Raw genomic sequence first — 18112 nt, forward strand, 5'->3', positions numbered from 1 at the left:
TGGTTTAGCTCAGTGGATTGAGCGTCGGCCTGCGAGCTAAGTGTCGCTGGTTCGATCTTCCAGTCAGGGCACATCAGAGAAGGAAAACTCTGACTCCAAAAAACCTCCGCTGCCTTGCGGCATACCTCTTCAGGGGAAAGGCTAAGGGAGTAAACCCCGACAGAAAATCCGGAGCCGGAGTCCCTAAGGCGGTTTGACGTTGTAGTCAACACCGGCAACTCCTGCGGCGCACCTGAACCCAAGCTGTATCGACTCCATCTTTCCCTTGGATCCTTCAGCTGCGAAGAGAGGGGGGGTCTGCTGCATGGGCAACAGCAGACCCTCCATATCACCCTGCCCAGGCTCTGTAGCTTCAGCGTCATCGTAAGATGTCGATTCAACACGGGAGGAGACAGATACCATGTCACTCCCGAGTCGGACTGCACAGCCATTCTCGGCAGTGCAGATAGACTCTTAAGAAGCTACACCATCGTCTCTCGAGACGGACGGCTGCCGATGATGATGATGACAGGGGTCATAGGCACCAGTGAGGGTCTGCACTAGCCCCAACCATATTCCTGTGATTGAGGGAGTACCAAATTAAGTACCAGATAAAAAACATATGGCAGGTCAATAAACACCATGGAAGAAACTTTTCCTACTTTTCGAATGAAGGATTCTGTCTGCATTTTCATTTTGCCGTGGGGCCCACAGATTATAACGAGCCTGGAGCCCTGAAGCAATGGTTGGCTCCACCTGCGCAACTCTGGGCAAGACATTTCGCTCCTTGTTAGTTTCCACGTCTGTAAAATAAGAATAATAGTTCCTATCTCATTTGATTTCTGCGACTATTCTGGGGATAGTTCATGCAAAGTATTTGTCCCAACACTTGATTCATGTTAACACTCAGTACTACAACTGTTAAGTATTAAACAATATATTAGATAATTCGGACTAACCCTCATCTCTCCTCTGCCTGAAAGCTAATAGTTCAAAATACCCATTTCCACAAGAGGCAGCAAATGTGCATCCTGGTTTTGCTTTAAACGTTTATTATTTAATTAAATTTCACTACAGTGTGCAGGAAAATATGTTCATCCCTGGGTTATAATGTGAGGCTGAAACAAAAAAATTGTTGGAACCGTAGAAATCTTTTCTTTTTTTACTGTGTTTCTATTACAGTTGTCCCCCAGTCTGCCGTGGCTCTCCCCTGCCCCACCTACCCTTGCCTCTCGCCCACAGACAAGCCCTGCCCTGTTGTCCCTGTCATTTACACTAGTTCTTTAACTAGACCCTTCCCCTTCTTCCCCCACTCCTCCCTCCCCTCTGGTCACTGTCAGCCTGTTCCTTGTTTCCATGCCTCTGGTTTTATTTTGCTCATTTGTTTCTTTTGTTCATTAAGTTCCTGTGTTAGGTGAGATCATATGGTATTTGTCTTTCGCTGCCTGACTTATTCACTAAGTATGACATTTTCACTTGTGCTAGATAACTATTTGGAGCAAAAATTGGTGATTCAAATGATGCTTTCACAAAAGCTATCTCCACTGGGACATATAAACCAAGGTCCTTACAATGTAGGCCCAGTCTATAGTGAATATACTCAATCAAGAAAAAAAAAATCTGCATCCTGAAAAACTCCTATAGGTGGCAACAAACAGCTCGCAGAGCGCCCATTGAACCACGCGGCCATACCTGGTCTCCATAGCAACGGGCAATTCCGGCGTGTAGCACTCTGCTCCGGAAGTTGTTCTCCACTCTTTCGTTCTTCCCTTCAGTGTCGGTGACCCTTTTGTTCGTGCGTGATTAGCGCCTACGACTGATGAGTTTTGGGCTGAAGAGGCCGCCGTTGGGGGGGCGTTGCGACGCAGACGCTGCACAGGAGACGTAGTTCACGTGCAGGCAGCGGCGGATCGTCTTCCTGCATCTACTATGGCTCAACCCGGAACTCTGAACCTCAATAACGAGGTGAGCACCGAGGTTTGGGAACCTGTGGCGCTGAGGCTTAGGGCCCTCAGAAGGGGTCTTCTACGTCAGTTTGAAGAGCGGGTGGTCTGGCCGGGGTTGAGGATAGGAAGTGCGGCTAAAGGACCTTGCTGGTGGGCCCAGGCTGGTTTCCCAGAACTCGGAACATGGCAGCGGTAACTCCTCTTCACGGTTTCTAGGTGACTGACGGAAGAGGATGTGTCCCTGGACGTCAGGCTTCCTGAGTTTGTATCTGTGGGACTGGGGGTGATTATTTCATATCTATACTCAGTGTCCTCGCCTGTAAAACAACACTCGTGATAGTATAGGACCTATCTCACAAGGTTTGGGAATGAAATTAACTGGAATATGTGAAGTGTTTGCACAGTGCCTAACAATTAATAAACTCTTCGTATTACCTGTCTTCTGTAGCTTCACCTAGGAAATTTCTGATCTTGAAAGAGATCATATGTTTTATGAGGATGTATGACCCCAGTACCTCATTTCTTCTTCCACCTACTCCATTTTTCTGCTTCTATTTATAGCAAAACTTTGAGTTGTTTATACATGCTATCCCCAATTCTCCTCTTGTTCTCTTAAATCCAGTCTTACCAAACATTTGCCCTCATCACCCCCACCGTTAACGTGCTAATGTCACCAGGCTGCCATTTCTGCCACTGTTCTGTTTCCACTTTCAGCTTCTATTCAGGGGAGTCATAAGTCCTCTGAACGCTAAAGTTAAGCTGGAAAAGCAAGGATCAAACATAGATCTCACAACTACAGCAAAGGAAGTGTTGTATCCTCTTTATTCAGTGAATATATGAATGTCTGCTATAAGCAACTCACTGTATTGCACAGTTGTGTAAGACATACTTTCAATTTTCAAGCAACCAGTACCTACGTAAGGTAAGCCACACTCACCTGTGATGCAGAATTTTGCCCAGAAAAACTAGTAATGCGGAAAAGGTTCCAAAAAAGGCAAAATGAAGTTAGTGCAATATTTGTACTTGGTGTTTAAAGATATTATACAGGAATTCCAGTCAGTGATTCAGTGAAGGGAAAGAAGGCATCCCAGGCAGATGGGCCAGTATAAACAGGGAAGGGAAGTAGAACACCACGTGGATGGTATCAGCATAGATAACTCTCCATTGATGAGAACTCGCGGGATGAAGAAGGAAATGAAACTGAAATGTGTTACTTCCTGTTGGCTTAATAAGTCTGAATTCCACTTGGCAGTGGCGTACAGGAAATTCCAAAGGTGTTTAGTATATGTTCATAAACATGTCAAGCTTGTTACTCGTTCCAGAAAAAAAAATTTTTTTTCTTCTTTTTGGCTTTTTTGCTTTAGGTTACCTATGGGGTATAAAAGATCTTAATTGGAGTGATGTCCTTGGGCGTTCACTGGAAATACTAATGCGTTCAATTTTGTGATTACTCTGAAAGTAGGAATGACATATACCACTTATTTAAGTCTCCTTTTCCCACTTAGCTAATTTCCAGGCCTCTTCAAAAAAGATTTGACCTTTCAGAAATCTTCATTAATTCCCCTCAGTTTGGGCTAAGTGTCTGTGTATTCTTTATACAACCAGAGTGCTTTCTACTCTGAAAACACTTGTTTATCCGTTTCTCTTATTTTGTGTGTGTCTTTCACCTACAATATGTGCTCTATAAATGTTTGCTGGATGACTAAATGAACTTATCAACTGAGGAAGTTTACATGTCCCATGCTAAAGTAAATTTTTTATGTTCTAATATGAAGGTGGGAAAGAAAGTGGAATGATGGGAGGTATTATAATTTTAAATTAATGAAAAAACGCAAAGGAAAAACAAATATACATTTATCTACATAAAATTTGGAAAACATCCCAAAAGGCAAAATGAATTAGGAAGAGAACTAAGGCAAATATGACATAAACGGCTAATGTCATTACTGTAAAATAGCTCATGGAAATTAAGAGAAATGAATTAACAGTTTATCCAAGGAAGAAATGTATCTGAAAAAGATACTGTTATCTCTCAGATCTTTTTATTACTTTTCATCATCAGCGCTATCCTAATCCAAGCTATATCTCCCTCCAGCACTACTGTACTTGTCTTCCAGCTACTTAAATGTGATTCTCCGCTCCTCCAATCTCATCTTCATAGTGCAGCTGGAGTGCTCCCTTCAGAACATAAACGTAATCGTGTGACTACCTTGGTTAGAACCTGTTTCGTGACTTTCCATTGCTTCTTGGTAAAGACCTGTCTGAGGCCAGTTGCCCCTCTTCTGTTACACCACTTCTCACCCCTGCACGCCCACCTCTGTGTACTTCAGCTGCACTGCCCTTCTTCCACTGTCTGAACACAGCACTCTACAAATCCTTTGCATGTGATGCTCCTTTTAACTGTTTCATTAGTACATTTCACATTTCCCCATGTCACTTTCTCAGGGGAAGCATTCTTGACTTTCATTTACCCCGTTTATAAGCTCTTGTAGGAACGTTTACTTCTTTTTAGTGCTTAAAGTAGTTGCTTAGTATGTGTATGTGAATGTATGAGAGAGAGATTTCTTATTCCCTCCACCTGACTGTATATTTTTGTTCACTATCATATCCTCAGTAACTATCTGTTGAATGAGAAACTTGAGGCATCATTTTTATAATAACTTAAATTAGCTTTCCTTAACTGAGATCCAGGAATGTATTGCAGGCATCCTAAAATATCCTGAAATGTGTAATTTGGTGTTTGTATGTGTCTCTGAGGGGAAAAGAGTCCTTTAGTGTTCATCAGATTCCCAAAAATCTCTAAATCTCTGGTATTATCTTTGGGATGTTGGTACTCATATCTGTGATTTATTTGATTGGATTACTTGTATTGTAATTTTTTATTATAGTTTTTCTTTTAAAATGTTCTAATATATTTAACTTTCCAAAATGTCTTTTGTGAAAATAAAGGCCTGCCTCCAGAGGCACCTGTTGTGCTAACTTTTCATGTCTTCTACTCTTAATAATTCCATTCTTTTAAAAAATATCCAAGGATATAGATTTAGGCCTACAGTTTTGGAATACTTCCTGACTGGGTTCTTAAAATATGTTTATTTTACTGAAGTAATGTAAAATTTTGCCTTTAGAAAAAATTATCACTCTTTACTTCATCTTCTGATTATTTAATGCATGCTTAATATTCACCAGTACTTGATGTGTACTTTGAAGGAAGAATATTTGACTTATTATAGCAATTTCCCTAACCTCTAGCATAGCACCTTGTCTGCAGGTAGTAACAAGTAAATACATGTTGGGCAGTTGGAAGTATGTATAGCTCAACTTGAGTCTAATATTCAAATGAGGGGAGAAATGACCTAAATGTAGACTTTTTTCTTAACCCTTTTCATTAGAACTACAGAAAGGATGCAAAATTGAAATCAACAGTTGTTTTTTAGTGAGTAATGAATTTGCAAAACTAGAACTGATTTTGTTCCAGTCATCTATTTCTTTAGGTAGCATTGATATCTAAAATCAGAATTAGGAGATGAAACAATCTGATTGGGTACTCTTTTAATTCCATATGAGGGCCAAGGGCTTTATATAAAAATTACATTATGTTTTTCTTGATAGCAGGTTACCAAACAAACCCATTAGAAAGGAAAAATTGGGACAACTATAATAGCATAATCAATAAAACGTTTTTTTTTAAGTTGCTTTTCATTTCCTATAAAATAGTAAATGTAGAAGCTCATGTGTCAGAAAACAAAATGATTTGCCTCCACATGTTGTAAAAGATAAGAATGTCAAAAACTATATTTGTGCTTTTGAAGTAGCAAAGCTCCTATTTTATAATTGAGTGTGTAATTCTTTTTAATAATTTTTACTGGAATAGTAAATCCCAAGTCCATCCATAAGAAGACACTTTTTTTTGTTAAGTTATTCTGGGAAGTTTTGCTAGGTGGCAGCATATTCTCAATAATGATTAAGTTGTAGATAATTACCAAGCACTGTAGAGTTTTTCAATTTTTGTTCATCAGAAATAAAAAGAAGTGTAATTCAACAATAATGGCCAAATAAGTCCTCTCTATAAACCATAATTTTGTTAACTATGAAATAGTTAAAATATATGGAAAATAATCAAACAAATGACCTGTAATCTACTTCTGTATTTGGCAAATGTCAATATTTTGCCATATTAGACTGTTCAGTTCCACCCACTGCAGTTGTTACTCCTTCAGTGTGTTATTTTCTCATCTATAGTTTTCATAATTTTAGTAACATACATACCCATACTTATTCCCGGTGTTGTATATTTTTAAACTTTGCATGTCATGTCATGTGCATATCACTCTAAAAGTCACTTTTTTCACCAGACATTTTTAAGGTTTCTCCATGATAATACATGCGGATCTACTGCATTGGTTTAAAATACTATTTTGTGTATACTTTATATAATGTTTTCTCTCCTGTGCAAAGTTTTGTAAGAATGCTGCAATGGATTGATAGTCTTGTGCATAACCATTTGCTATTGTTGTAGGTGTGCCTTCTACATAGATTCCTAGAAGTAGGATTTTATTAGGTATTGCCAAAGTTTCCTCTGTAAGGAGTATACCAATTTGATTCCTACCAGCCTCACCTGTTTCCTCACCACCTCACCAACAGAATGTGTTGTCATAGTTTTTTGTTTTTGCCAACTTGATAGATGAGTAGTGTATAACCAAAAGTTTTAATGTATTATAAGAAATGTAGATATATTCAGATTTTTATTAGCACTGCAAGCTCCCCTACAACAACACTAGCTCTTGAGTAATTGTTTTCTGCCAGTCATGAGTTTCTGTTACAGGTTAATCCAAATGACTGGCCAAGCCAGTGCGTTATCAAAAGAAGCTGGCTAATTGACTAGCTAGCAGATAGTCAACTAAGAGTTAATTCATCCATCCCCCAACCTCCATCCAAATTGCCAGTTATGAAAATAATCACAGGGATGAAAAGTACAGCATAGGGAATAGAGTCAGTAATTAATAACTATATATATGTATGATGTTGGATTAATGCTAGACTTATCAGGGGGATCACTTCAGAAGTATATAAATCTCTTAATCACTATGTTGTACAGTAATTGGAAAATAAATTAATTTTTAAAAATGGAAATATAATTTAAACACTTATTTTAAAACTTTTAATAAAAATATATAAGTGCAAAAAAACCAAAATCACTTCAAAGTAGTATTTACTTTGTGGACCGAAGTTTGCTCTCAGCTCTGTAGATCAGAAACATGCTGTCGTTATCATCCCAAAAGTATAGTTCATTCTCTCAAAAGCAAATTCATATTAACCATACACTTATAAGAAACTGTATTAAGAAGAAAGCCTGTTTATTAAGAAATATATCTAACATAGTGGTGCTCACATTGTAAAACTTTTTTCTGTCTACTGATCTACATTGGCTGCTTGGAATACAGAACCACAGGAAAGGTTTTAATTGCATGATTCACTGTTGGGCTGTGATACATCTATCCCTGTAATTGAGTTATTCTGGTACAATATGGAATCTCCTTGAGTTAGACAGTGCCAGCTTTTGCTCTTGTGGTTCCTTTTCTTGTGTTTATGTTGTCTGTTCCCTATATGCTTACATGGTCTTCTTCCAAGTAGGTATGTTAGCTTCCCACTTATTTTAAGTAATTTTTTTGTACTGTCTATCCAAGGGAAGTTTCATATTGTATTATTATATTCAGATTTTACCAGATTAACTGAGGGCATCTGTATTTCTAGGTTCACTTCAGCATGTGTGTGTGTGTTATATTCTTGGAGATTATATTAAATGCATTCTTTAGCCGCTTGGAAGCACTTCGCTTAGGCTTCTCAGTCTTGGTGATCAGGACCTTCCAATTTGTCCTTCAGTTTCTGTCTTCAAACTCCTTCTTTCTACTTTTCTTTCACTGTGTTTCTTCTCTGTCAGCACATTTCGTTTCTATCGTTGTGCCTCATTGCTCACATTTCTATCCTTTGTTCCCTCCCAGATAATATACTTTATTGCATTTCTAACAATAATAGTTCTGTTTGCTTTTGGTCAGAGAATTCACCAAAGTGTATTTTATGGCTTTCTGATGGCATTGATTGTTTTAGTTCTATTCATTGAATTCTGAGTTATCTGTCAACCAGCATAATGATTTGGCAGTCCTTTTAATCCTATTTAAAAGGCTCTTGGTAGCTGTTCGTCAGTTTTACAAAAATAAATTTAAACAGTTGGAGAAACCTAAGTGTTTGGAGTGAGCAGTTGTGAGAAAAATAAAAGTATAATTTAATTTTTACATAGTGAATGTACTTATTTTTTAAATATACTAAACTTATCAAATTTTCCTCTTGCTTGTACACAAATGCTGAGAAAGTTAATAACCTAGAAAAGCATTTTTTTGACATTGGCATGAAAGTAAGAACATGAAGCATTCCCTTTGCTTTTAGATTCCCTTATGCAGTAATGACAAACATAGTACTTCTTAAATTGGAATTTTAAAATTGGAATCTAGCTTTCCCATGATTGGAATGTAACCAAGGACCAACTCTGCCCACTGCTTATTAGTTAACTTTGGTTAACAGTGGTTAGCAAATGGTATGTAATCTCATGCACCTGCACGGTACAGCAATTAGAAACATTTGTTAATATATTTTAAGGCAAAATTTATTACTTGTTATTAGTTTATTTTATGAATGACTTAACTTTCAAAAAATGTATCATAAACCTCTCTTATGTTCCTTATGATTCCTTTTTTTTTCTTTTTCACTTAAACCTAGACTAAATGGCTTTTCATTTATGCAGGTATAATTTTTTTCTAAATAGATCTAACTTTGAAACAGATTCCAAAGAGATTAACATATTTAATGGAAAAGAAACCTGGCATTCTGTTACTATATTATTCATTTGAAACAGTGACTGAAGGCCCTGGCCAGTTGGCTTAGTTGGTTGAAGTGTCATCCCATAACCCAAACGTTGCTGATTTGATTCCAGGTTAGGTCATATGCTTAAGGTGTGGGTTCGATCCCCAGTTGCATGCAGGAGGCAGCTGATTGATGTTTCTCTCTCTCTCTCTCCCTTCCCCTTTTTCTCAAATGAAAAAATAAACCTTTAAAAAACAACAATGAATGAACAAGTGAGTGTTGCTACCTCTCTGGTCATCTATTTAACAAATATTTAACACACTTCACTGTATGTCATCCACTATGTTAGGTGTTAAAATACAATAATTGAGTAAAACAAGATACTTGACCTTCATTGAATTTATAACTTACTCGGAGAAAGACACATTAAATATAATCAGATTAAAAGTAAAGTATTGAACTTAAAATAATGTTCATGGTAAGTTCTGTAAGCACTCTTAAGTGCTTATAATTGGGAATTTTGACTCTTAGGCAGGCCAAAATAAAAGACTTAGGAATAACAATTGGACCAAAATTAGAAGGATAGGATGTTGGCAAGCTAACATGGGGAGAAGAATACCTACTGGAAGAAACAGCACGTGTAAAGACTTAGTGGTAGATGTGAGCATGGTAAGGGTGAAGGCATAAAAGGGTCTATGTGGCCATCCTAAGAGCAGTTGGAAACCATTGAAGAGGGTTAAATAAAGGTGTGACATGACATCTGTGTGTTAAAAATGTATTCTAAGTTATGGATAACTGGAGAAGGGCAAGAGTGGCTGTAGAGAAACAAGTTACCAGTAACTCAGCCAGGAGAGCTAAGAGATCAAGATAGAAAAAATATGTGGTACAATTTGAGAGATAATTAGGAGATAAAATTAACAAGACTTGGTTAATAGATTTACTGTGAGGGAATTATAAATGAGAGCTATCTATAATGAGCCTTAAGTTTATAACTATAGATTGTTCCATTCCTTGAAACATGAAATACCAAAACAGATCCAGTTGGGGGTGAAGAACATGGGTTGCAGTGCGAAGTGGAAGTGACTTGAAGCATATTCCAAAGGAACTGTCAAGTAGGCAGTTGCACATTTGGCTCTGGAGCTGAAAGATATCAGCTGAAGGTAGAAATTTTTGAGTTACTTTCGCTTAGATGGCAAAATGAAACAGTGTACATATATACACTTTCTTAAGGTTAGAAAATGTATGATGAAAAGCAGAGCTGGTCTAGGACTGTCCTCTGAACTCTTAACATTTCATGACTGGTTAGAAGTGGATGAGCCCTTCAGAGACCATGATGGAGTGGCTAGAGAGGCAGAAGGAAAACCAGGAGAGTATTCTGTCATGTGTCATGGAAACCAAAGAAAAAATGTTTCAAGGAGGAAGTGGTCAACAGTCTCGGATGCCACTGAGATTTCAAGTAAAATGAAGTTGAGAAATTTTTTTGGATCAGGGTCATTTAGAAATCATTGGTGTCTTGGACACCATAAACTAATTCCACAAAGTGGAATTATATGGCATGTACAAATGGATATAGTGAGTTTGAACATCTAAAATCTTGGCTCTGTGGCAATTGAAGACAGAGGGTACTCCTGGTGGACTTTGTAGTGAGGATGCTTTGTTTGTTTTGTCTTTAATGAAAATGACTCCAGCATAGTAAAATCTGGGAAGCTTTCATTTAAGAGATCGGCAATGCCAGAATAAAGGGATAATATATGGTAAGGGTTCTAGGATCCAGAAAGAATGGGCTCCAAAACAGTTAAAAGATTAACCTCAGATATGGGTAGGATTGTTTCTTATATTGCAGCTTTATTAATAGAAGAGGGTGGGTGATACAAGTAAATTTGTATTAATGGTAATAGAAATATGATGGTTCCCATCTGATATTTATTTTCTCAATGAAATTAAAAGACCAAAATGAATATTAGATATTTTTACAAAAGCAAACAAGGGTTTAAAATAGTTATTGTAGAGTGAATTGACCTGTACACACGTGCGCGTGCGCGGTGCTTGGAAGTGTGGGGGCCCGTTTGAAGTTAGTTATGATGAATTTATAGTAGATAGCATGTATCAAGTCTTTTCTGGCTATTGGGATGCTGTGATAAAAAACTAAGAATGTTACTATCATTCAAGATTAACTAGAGGGATTGCTAACCATAGGGCAGTTAAAGGTATTGGCAGATGTTGATCATGTACCTAAACTGGATAAAAGGAGGAAAATTAAAGCAGAGGACTAACCATTTGAGAAAAAGTATAGCAGCAGTGAATTGCTGAACCCAGTGAAGTTATAGATGATTGTGGTGGGTGGAGTTAATAGAAGTTGTAATCTAGTGGAATATTTGAACTGATCATTTTAGAAATGGAATGCTTATGTGATGATAAGGACTATAGTGCGACCACATAATAGATTAAGTCATTAGAAAAGAGGAGTCAAGAAGTGAGGATATATTGGGGTGGGTTATCAAATGGGCATCTACATCACCTAAAATGATGGCAGATCTTAGGATGGTGAGATATGGTAATGGTTTTCAGTATCTTCAGTGGAATACAGGGATGAATGATATACATGAAGGGTAAAAGAAGGTATGTATTACAGCCAAATGCAATAGTCTTAAAGAAATAGGATGATCTTGTTATTGCTATTTTGGCAAGAAGAATTTGTAGAATTGAATATGCCAGGCACTCTTGCAAGGCACAGAAAATACTATGGAAATATTGCAAGGCAAGTCCTCTGTCCTCTAGGAGCTCACAAACCACAGAAAAATATAGCCACAGTGATTAATGACAGTGAGTGAAATAGATTCTACCCACAGAGTGTATTGGGAACCCTAAGGATGGAGTAGTTTTCTCTAACTGAAGTAGTCAGTGAAGGTTTCATGGTAAAGATTATATCTAAACTAAATTTTATGTAGTTCTTAAAAGTGGAGGAAGGAAAGAAGGACATTACAGGAGGAATTATAAGATGTAGCGCTCCTAATAATGATAGACAAAACATCAACTCAAAATGAGAGCATTCCATTGTACTAAGTACTGTTATAACATGTAGTTCTTATTATTGAATATTTTCATCTCTTGGCCAATAATTTTATTTATTTATTTGTTCGTAGAACTCAGTAATATTCTATAATGGAATGATTTAAAGCATGTATCTCTGTGTATGTGAGCACACACAATGTTCCCTTGTGGTTTGGCATTTTTTTAAAAGTTGTGCCTCAAATAATTTATTGGTAAAAATATAGGCAAGGGGTACTCTGTAAATGAGTAAATATCATTTTCATGCATTTGCCTCTGTTAATACACTCATTCAATAAATTTAATTTCCACCATTATGGGTGAAGATCTGTTTTAAGCCAGGAGGATACAAAAATTAATATAATCTCTGATCTCAGTTTATTATGTTCCAAGCCTAATGAGATATAAGTATAATATTAAAATACTATCCACTGGGAGTGCTGTGACTTTTTTAAAGATAACTTGCTTCTCAAGTCCTCAGACATATTCTAAAAATGTTACATAGTGCTTTATTTCTTCACTGTTTGTGTAAGAAGTGTGATTTCATCAAACTATGAATATAGTTAAACAAATATTTGGCTAAAGTGGCAGACTTAGTCTATAATATTAAGACTAAAATTATATCTTTTCTTAAATTAATAGCTTTTTAAATTTTGGCTTTATTCTTAAAAGGTTGTGAAGATGAGAAAAGAAGTGAAGAGAATCCGAGTTTTGGTTATCCGAAAACTTGTCAGGAGTGTTGGAAGACTGAAGTCAAAAAAGTTAGTCATTTAAATAATGGTCCTATGACTAATAAAATGTCAAAAGTTGTTTTATTCTGTATTTACAAAATTTGAGGGTGGAACCTAGAGGAATAATTAAATACCTTAGTCATACAGGACTTTAAAAGAAAAAAAATTTAGAGAGGACCTGAATGAGATAAAATGTGCTGTATCAACATGTCCTTACATGGTTTGGACCATATTCACTTAAAATACATGGTGAATTCTTCTGCTGTTTTCAGAAATCTCTTTTTGGCCTTTTCAAAATGAAAGACATTTGGAGTTATGCATGTATTTTATGTTATTAGAACTTATCTTAAGATGTTGTTATAGTTTAGCAAATCTAGTAATACCTTGAACCAGTTATAAAGATTTTATATTATTTTATATCTTGAATTTCTCATTTCTTTTAAATCTTCAGTACCTTGTGGAAGTGTTTATCAAAGCATTGTGTTCCATCTAATACTTTGTATTTTCAGTGACACTGGTATTAGAGGAAAAAGTATGTTGTTTATAGTTCTTACAGTTTAAGTATGAATACTTACAAAGTCTTCAAATGTGTTTTGTTCCTGATTAATTTCTTGTGCTTTCTTTCATAAATGTTTCAGAAGATGGCCTTCCTCTCTGATATAATCAGATATCTATCATCTTTATGTCTCCTTCTGATTTCAGAGAACAAATTTTTTTCAGTGAATAAAATTATATCCAAAATTATATCCAGCCTTTAATTGTAGGTTATAGAGCTAAATACAATGTGCTGTTAACTGGTTAATTAAAAAGTATTATTTAGCCTTCCTATTAAGGAGTTAGAGGCAAACTATAAAGGTGATAATCATTAATATTATGCCAGGACAGTCTTTATTTTGCCCAAAGCTTGGCTTTATTGATAGAATCGGGGTATGTGTTGGAAGGGGGGAAGGGCAGTGCAGAATGACATTATTTGTTATTTAGGGATTTATTATCCCTTTCTAAAAGGAATGAAAATACTTTTCATTATGATATAAGTCTATAATATATGCTTTATCTGGCTACATACTGTAATATATTTTCTGCAGGGGTACTGAAGATGCACTGTTAAAAAACCAAAAACGGGCACAACGATTAGTTGAAGAAATTCATGCCATGAAGGTAAGGATTTGTGTGGGTGTGGATATACCTGTGTTTCTGTGTCTCATCTCAGCCTGCATTTTCTGTGTGTATTGTGTTGCTTTTTGAATATCATTTGCAGTTGACTACAACTTATGTTATGGGTCTGTTTGGTGAAAATTGTAGCACATTTATAAAATTGTATTATGTTTAAGCTTTCTTTTGTTTCTTTTTTGATTTTTACTGAATTTGTTAACGTGCTAGACTAATTTGAGTCAAAACTATGCCAAACTAAACTCATCTATGTTTAAATGCCTCATGCCTGAGGTTTTTATTTTTACTGTAACTTTAGGGATGCAGCCTAAGTTCAAGAATTAGTGTTCATACTATTTGGTAATGTGGATAGGGATATTGGTCGCTGATATCATGCTTTGCCTATTGCCAGCTCAATAAATTTTTGTGTGGTGGTGTCAGCATTTTATTCAGCTATGTAGTAACTTGAAATAAAATTAGTGTTGGGCCAAAATGATCCATTTTTTTGTTTCTTTCAACCAGACTCTTCACTAGCATAATTTTTAGGTCTTCTCACTGCTCTTACTTTGTGGAAACTTTCATTTACCAAATGACATACTATTAAATGTCTGGGAGACTGTTTTATGGCAGAACTTAAAAACAACATTTGGTACTAGCAATTATCTTAATTGTAGGGTCATTTTGCATGTATGTTTGACTATTACATTTTGGTATAACTTCCAAGTTTTGAGATAGATAAAAGAATGATTAAATTCTCTAAAAATATTTTAATTGCGTTAGATTATCAAAGCCTCTCACCATTTTTCCTTTTGAAAGGATGGTAAAATATTTTATAGGTCGAAGTTATTTATCACAACTAATTGAGTAGAAACAGATGTAGGACATGACTTTTCTTTGATGTGAGGTGTTTTTATGTATTAAATTTTTTGTGAGGTTATTTTTATTCACAGGAATACAACATTTATGAAATCTATTTGTTGTATCTTTTCTAAAGTTTTAATCACCTTTTTTTCCCCAACCATCCAAGTCAGAATACTCTATTTTTGCCTCCTATTTGTCATTGTGTCACTTGGAATTACACATCATTTAGGCTTTTCATATACCGTTTTTTTCCTTGTGAAATTCCTATGAGAAATAAAATCTTTAGAGATTTTTGTTTTGAGGGTAACTATGAGATGGGAACTTATTGTATATCCCTTTGTGTCTTTCGCTTTCTCTTAACCAAGGTTCTTACTAAATTATTACATTCCTGACCTAAATATCTCCCTGTAATTTCTTCTGAATAGTCATTTTTGTAGTCCTAAGTTATTCAGAAGCTTTGAGCTACTATATAACTGCTGATTTTATTTTTCCAAGGGAAGGATACATTATATATAATAGGCCTATGTGCAGTGTATGAAGACTGTGGAAACAAAAGATATTCATTAAGCTTTAGAATACTTCTCTTTTGTAACTCTCAGTAATGGATTATTTTTAATTATTTGTTTGCTTGTTTATTTACTTATTTTAGAGAGAGGGGAAAGGTGAAAGAGAGGGAGAGAAACATCACTATGTGGTTGCCTCTCACTCGCACCCCCAACTGGGGACCTGACGTGCAACCTAGTCATGTGCCCTGACTGGGAATCAAACCAGCGACACTTGGTTCGCAGGCCGACACTCAATCCACTGAGCCACACCAGCCAGGGCTCTGTAATGGATTTTATTTAAAGTTAATCAGAAAGAAAAGTAGCCCTGTTTGATCTATACGTGTACCTTGTTTCCTTTTATTCTTAAACCTCACCCACAATAACCAAGCAAGACTCAGTGATAAAGTTCATAGGTTTACAACATTACGTCACGTCCATAGTTTTTTTTTGTTTGTGTGTGATTATATAAGACCATGGTGGAATTGTTGGCTCATAGAAAGCTAAAACGCATAGCCTATATAATCATGGAATTCATAAAATTTATATACACACACACACACAAACCACGTATATATTCCTTGAATTCATGGCAGTGGCTAAGGTGGTCTCAATAAGATGCTATGAATTGAACTTTTTTAAATGCTGTTTAAAAGTTGGATTAAATTTAAATATAAAATCCAGAAAAAGGGGGTAAGACTATGCTTTCCTTACATGTCAAATTTTATTCCTCATTTATGATTCTTTTATGAAATTGGTCCACTTTTGTAAAATAAGCAAATACATAGAGCATTTTTTTAAGTGAAAGGTCATTTTTAATTTCTTAAAGAACTATTTATCATATACATGGGAGTGCCAAAGAAATAGTCACAGAACAGAAAACTCACAGTCTCAATTAAATTTGAAGAAAAACCTCTACTTACTCATTTTTCCAGATGAATTTTTTCCTTGGCTCATATACCACTACATTTTTAAGTCTTGTTCATGATATACTGTCCTATACTTGCTTTCTATGATAATAGGGTATTTTGTTGCAAGATGATTTCCTCAAGGAAAAAACCTGAGATATTATTAGAAATGGGAGTTTATTTTTTCTGGCCAAGAAAAAAGGGGGGTTGATCTTTATGATACTATAAAATCATAGGTTCTAATTTTATAGACTATAATGTATGAATACCAACTCCGCTGCCTTTTCTAATAGTATTTCTACTCTTAGCTCTGATATTAGTATAAATTCTGGCTTCTGAAACAGTTCCTTTTTCTTTGGACATGAAAGTAGCTGATCAACTTTTACAAATCCCTAAATTATTTATAAAGCTAGAAAAGGAGATAGTAAAATTAAGGCAGACAGTGAAATTAATCTAAATATACAAGAAAGCCCTTATCCAATAATATAGATAATACAAGTAACTTTTACTGACTGCTTACTATGTGCCAGGTACTATATTTGTTAGTATTTTTGTATGAGGGTTTAAAAAGAAAATTTGCCATAAGGTAAGAGATCCCTATTTATCCTGAGTTTTATATTCACTACCTGGAGGTAGATATCATTGTTATATTTGTCTTAACGAATAGGAAACCAGGGCTTTAAAATGTTGAACAACTTGCCCAAGGTCAAATAGTTGTTAGGCTTCATAAATGATTATAAAGCTAATGACCTTGGCCACTTTACTGCTTCAGGGAGACCAGATCCTCTGAAATATATCTATATTGTCCTAGAGATTGGATGAGGTAATATAATAAACATGATATATGTCCTCTAAAAAAAGGCCTAAAGCAGGTGTGCAACATGTTTTCAGATTTTTTAAGTCTTCATAGCTCAATACATATACCCAGTTAACTACCTGCTTTTTCTTAACTTCCTTCTTTCTGAGGCCATTACTTTTCCATATACTGAATTTTCCTGTACAGTGAGAACTTGAATATTATTCTGTGAGACCTTGCTCTGCCTTCTACTCTGTTTTTGAACTTTCCTTTTGCTTCATTCTTTTCTAATTTTACATTCTCAAGCCTATTATTAAAAGCATCTTTGAAGCTTCCATCAGCTATTAGGATAGTCTTGTCTTATGCTCCTTCATGGACTCTTTCGAAGTGGTTATTAATGGATCACAAATTGGAAAAGTGGTGTAGATTATGATCTGTGGAGGTATTATATAAAATCATGTAAAATAATATATCATCAAAATAACATAGTTATATCTTTTGAATTTCATTTTATCACAACTCTATAAGACGGGCACAATTTTATATCAGTGGACATGTTTAGAAGGGTTCTAAGTTTCACACCTCTTGGATTATAGGCTTACCATATACAAGGGGGACCCCAAAAACCTGGGATTATCTTCTGGAGGATGGGCCCCTTGTAGTACAAGCTTCCCCTGCTAGGTGAGTGTTGTAGGAATCCACCTGTATCGGTGTACCAGCTGGTGGTGGTGTGAGAGGCTGCATTCTGCTTCAGTGAATTTTTTTTGAAAACTTTCATTGTCTTTGCCAGTTTCATGATGGGTGATTTATAAGTGCATCTGCCCACACTACACTGAGTGTTCGGCAGTTTGTGACCAAAAGCAGCATGACCCCCCCATGCCCCATCCTCCCTAATCACTTGATCTTGCCCCAAGCAATTTTTTAATTTCCCTGGATGAAAAAAGTCCTGAAAGAAAAACGTTTTGCTCATATGGAAGAGGTGAAACAAAAAATGTCAGAAGTGCTAAAAAAAAAAAAAAAAACATGAAAATTAAGGAGTTCAGAAACTGCTGAGCAGTGGACAAAACATCTCAACAGGTGTATTGCATCAAATGGAGAATACTTTGAAGGTGACTGAAATTTAAACATGTAAGAATAAATACACAATTTTTTATAAATAAATAAATAAATTCTGTTTTGAGGAGCCATCCCTCATATATCATGTTTTACAATTTTGTGATATTTTGGCTTTATATACTTTTTAAAATTTTACTGAGTTTTTTCTGTCATTTTACATACTGTGATTTTGTTAAGTTTG

General features: G+C 35.7%; 1 protein-coding gene across 5 annotated transcripts in view; it reads left to right on the forward strand.

Moving 5' to 3' along the window:
* The first annotated feature begins 1753 nt into the window (after window positions 1-1753).
* Window positions 1754-18112, forward strand: part of SRFBP1 (serum response factor binding protein 1) — a 61435-nt gene continuing 45076 nt past the window's right edge. The window contains exons 1-4 of one of the 5 annotated variants that reach the window (XM_090279051.1): window positions 1906-1944; window positions 2142-2208; window positions 12501-12589; window positions 13645-13717. In XM_090279051.1, the coding sequence (XP_090135177.1) occupies window positions 12510-12589; window positions 13645-13717 (153 nt within the window). In that variant the 5' untranslated portion in view covers window positions 1906-1944; window positions 2142-2208; window positions 12501-12509. Of the gene's footprint in view, window positions 1945-2141; window positions 2209-2267; window positions 2286-12500; window positions 12590-13644; window positions 13718-18112 lie in introns of those variants that run through there. The other 4 variants (XM_090279052.1, XM_090279050.1, XM_090279054.1 and 1 more) reach the window with 4 other exon arrangements.

Source organism: Furipterus horrens, unplaced genomic scaffold (genome assembly GCF_987537825.1).
Source record: "Furipterus horrens unplaced genomic scaffold, mFurHor1.1.pri manual_scaffold_5, whole genome shotgun sequence".
Lineage (NCBI taxonomy): Eukaryota > Metazoa > Chordata > Mammalia > Chiroptera > Furipteridae > Furipterus > Furipterus horrens.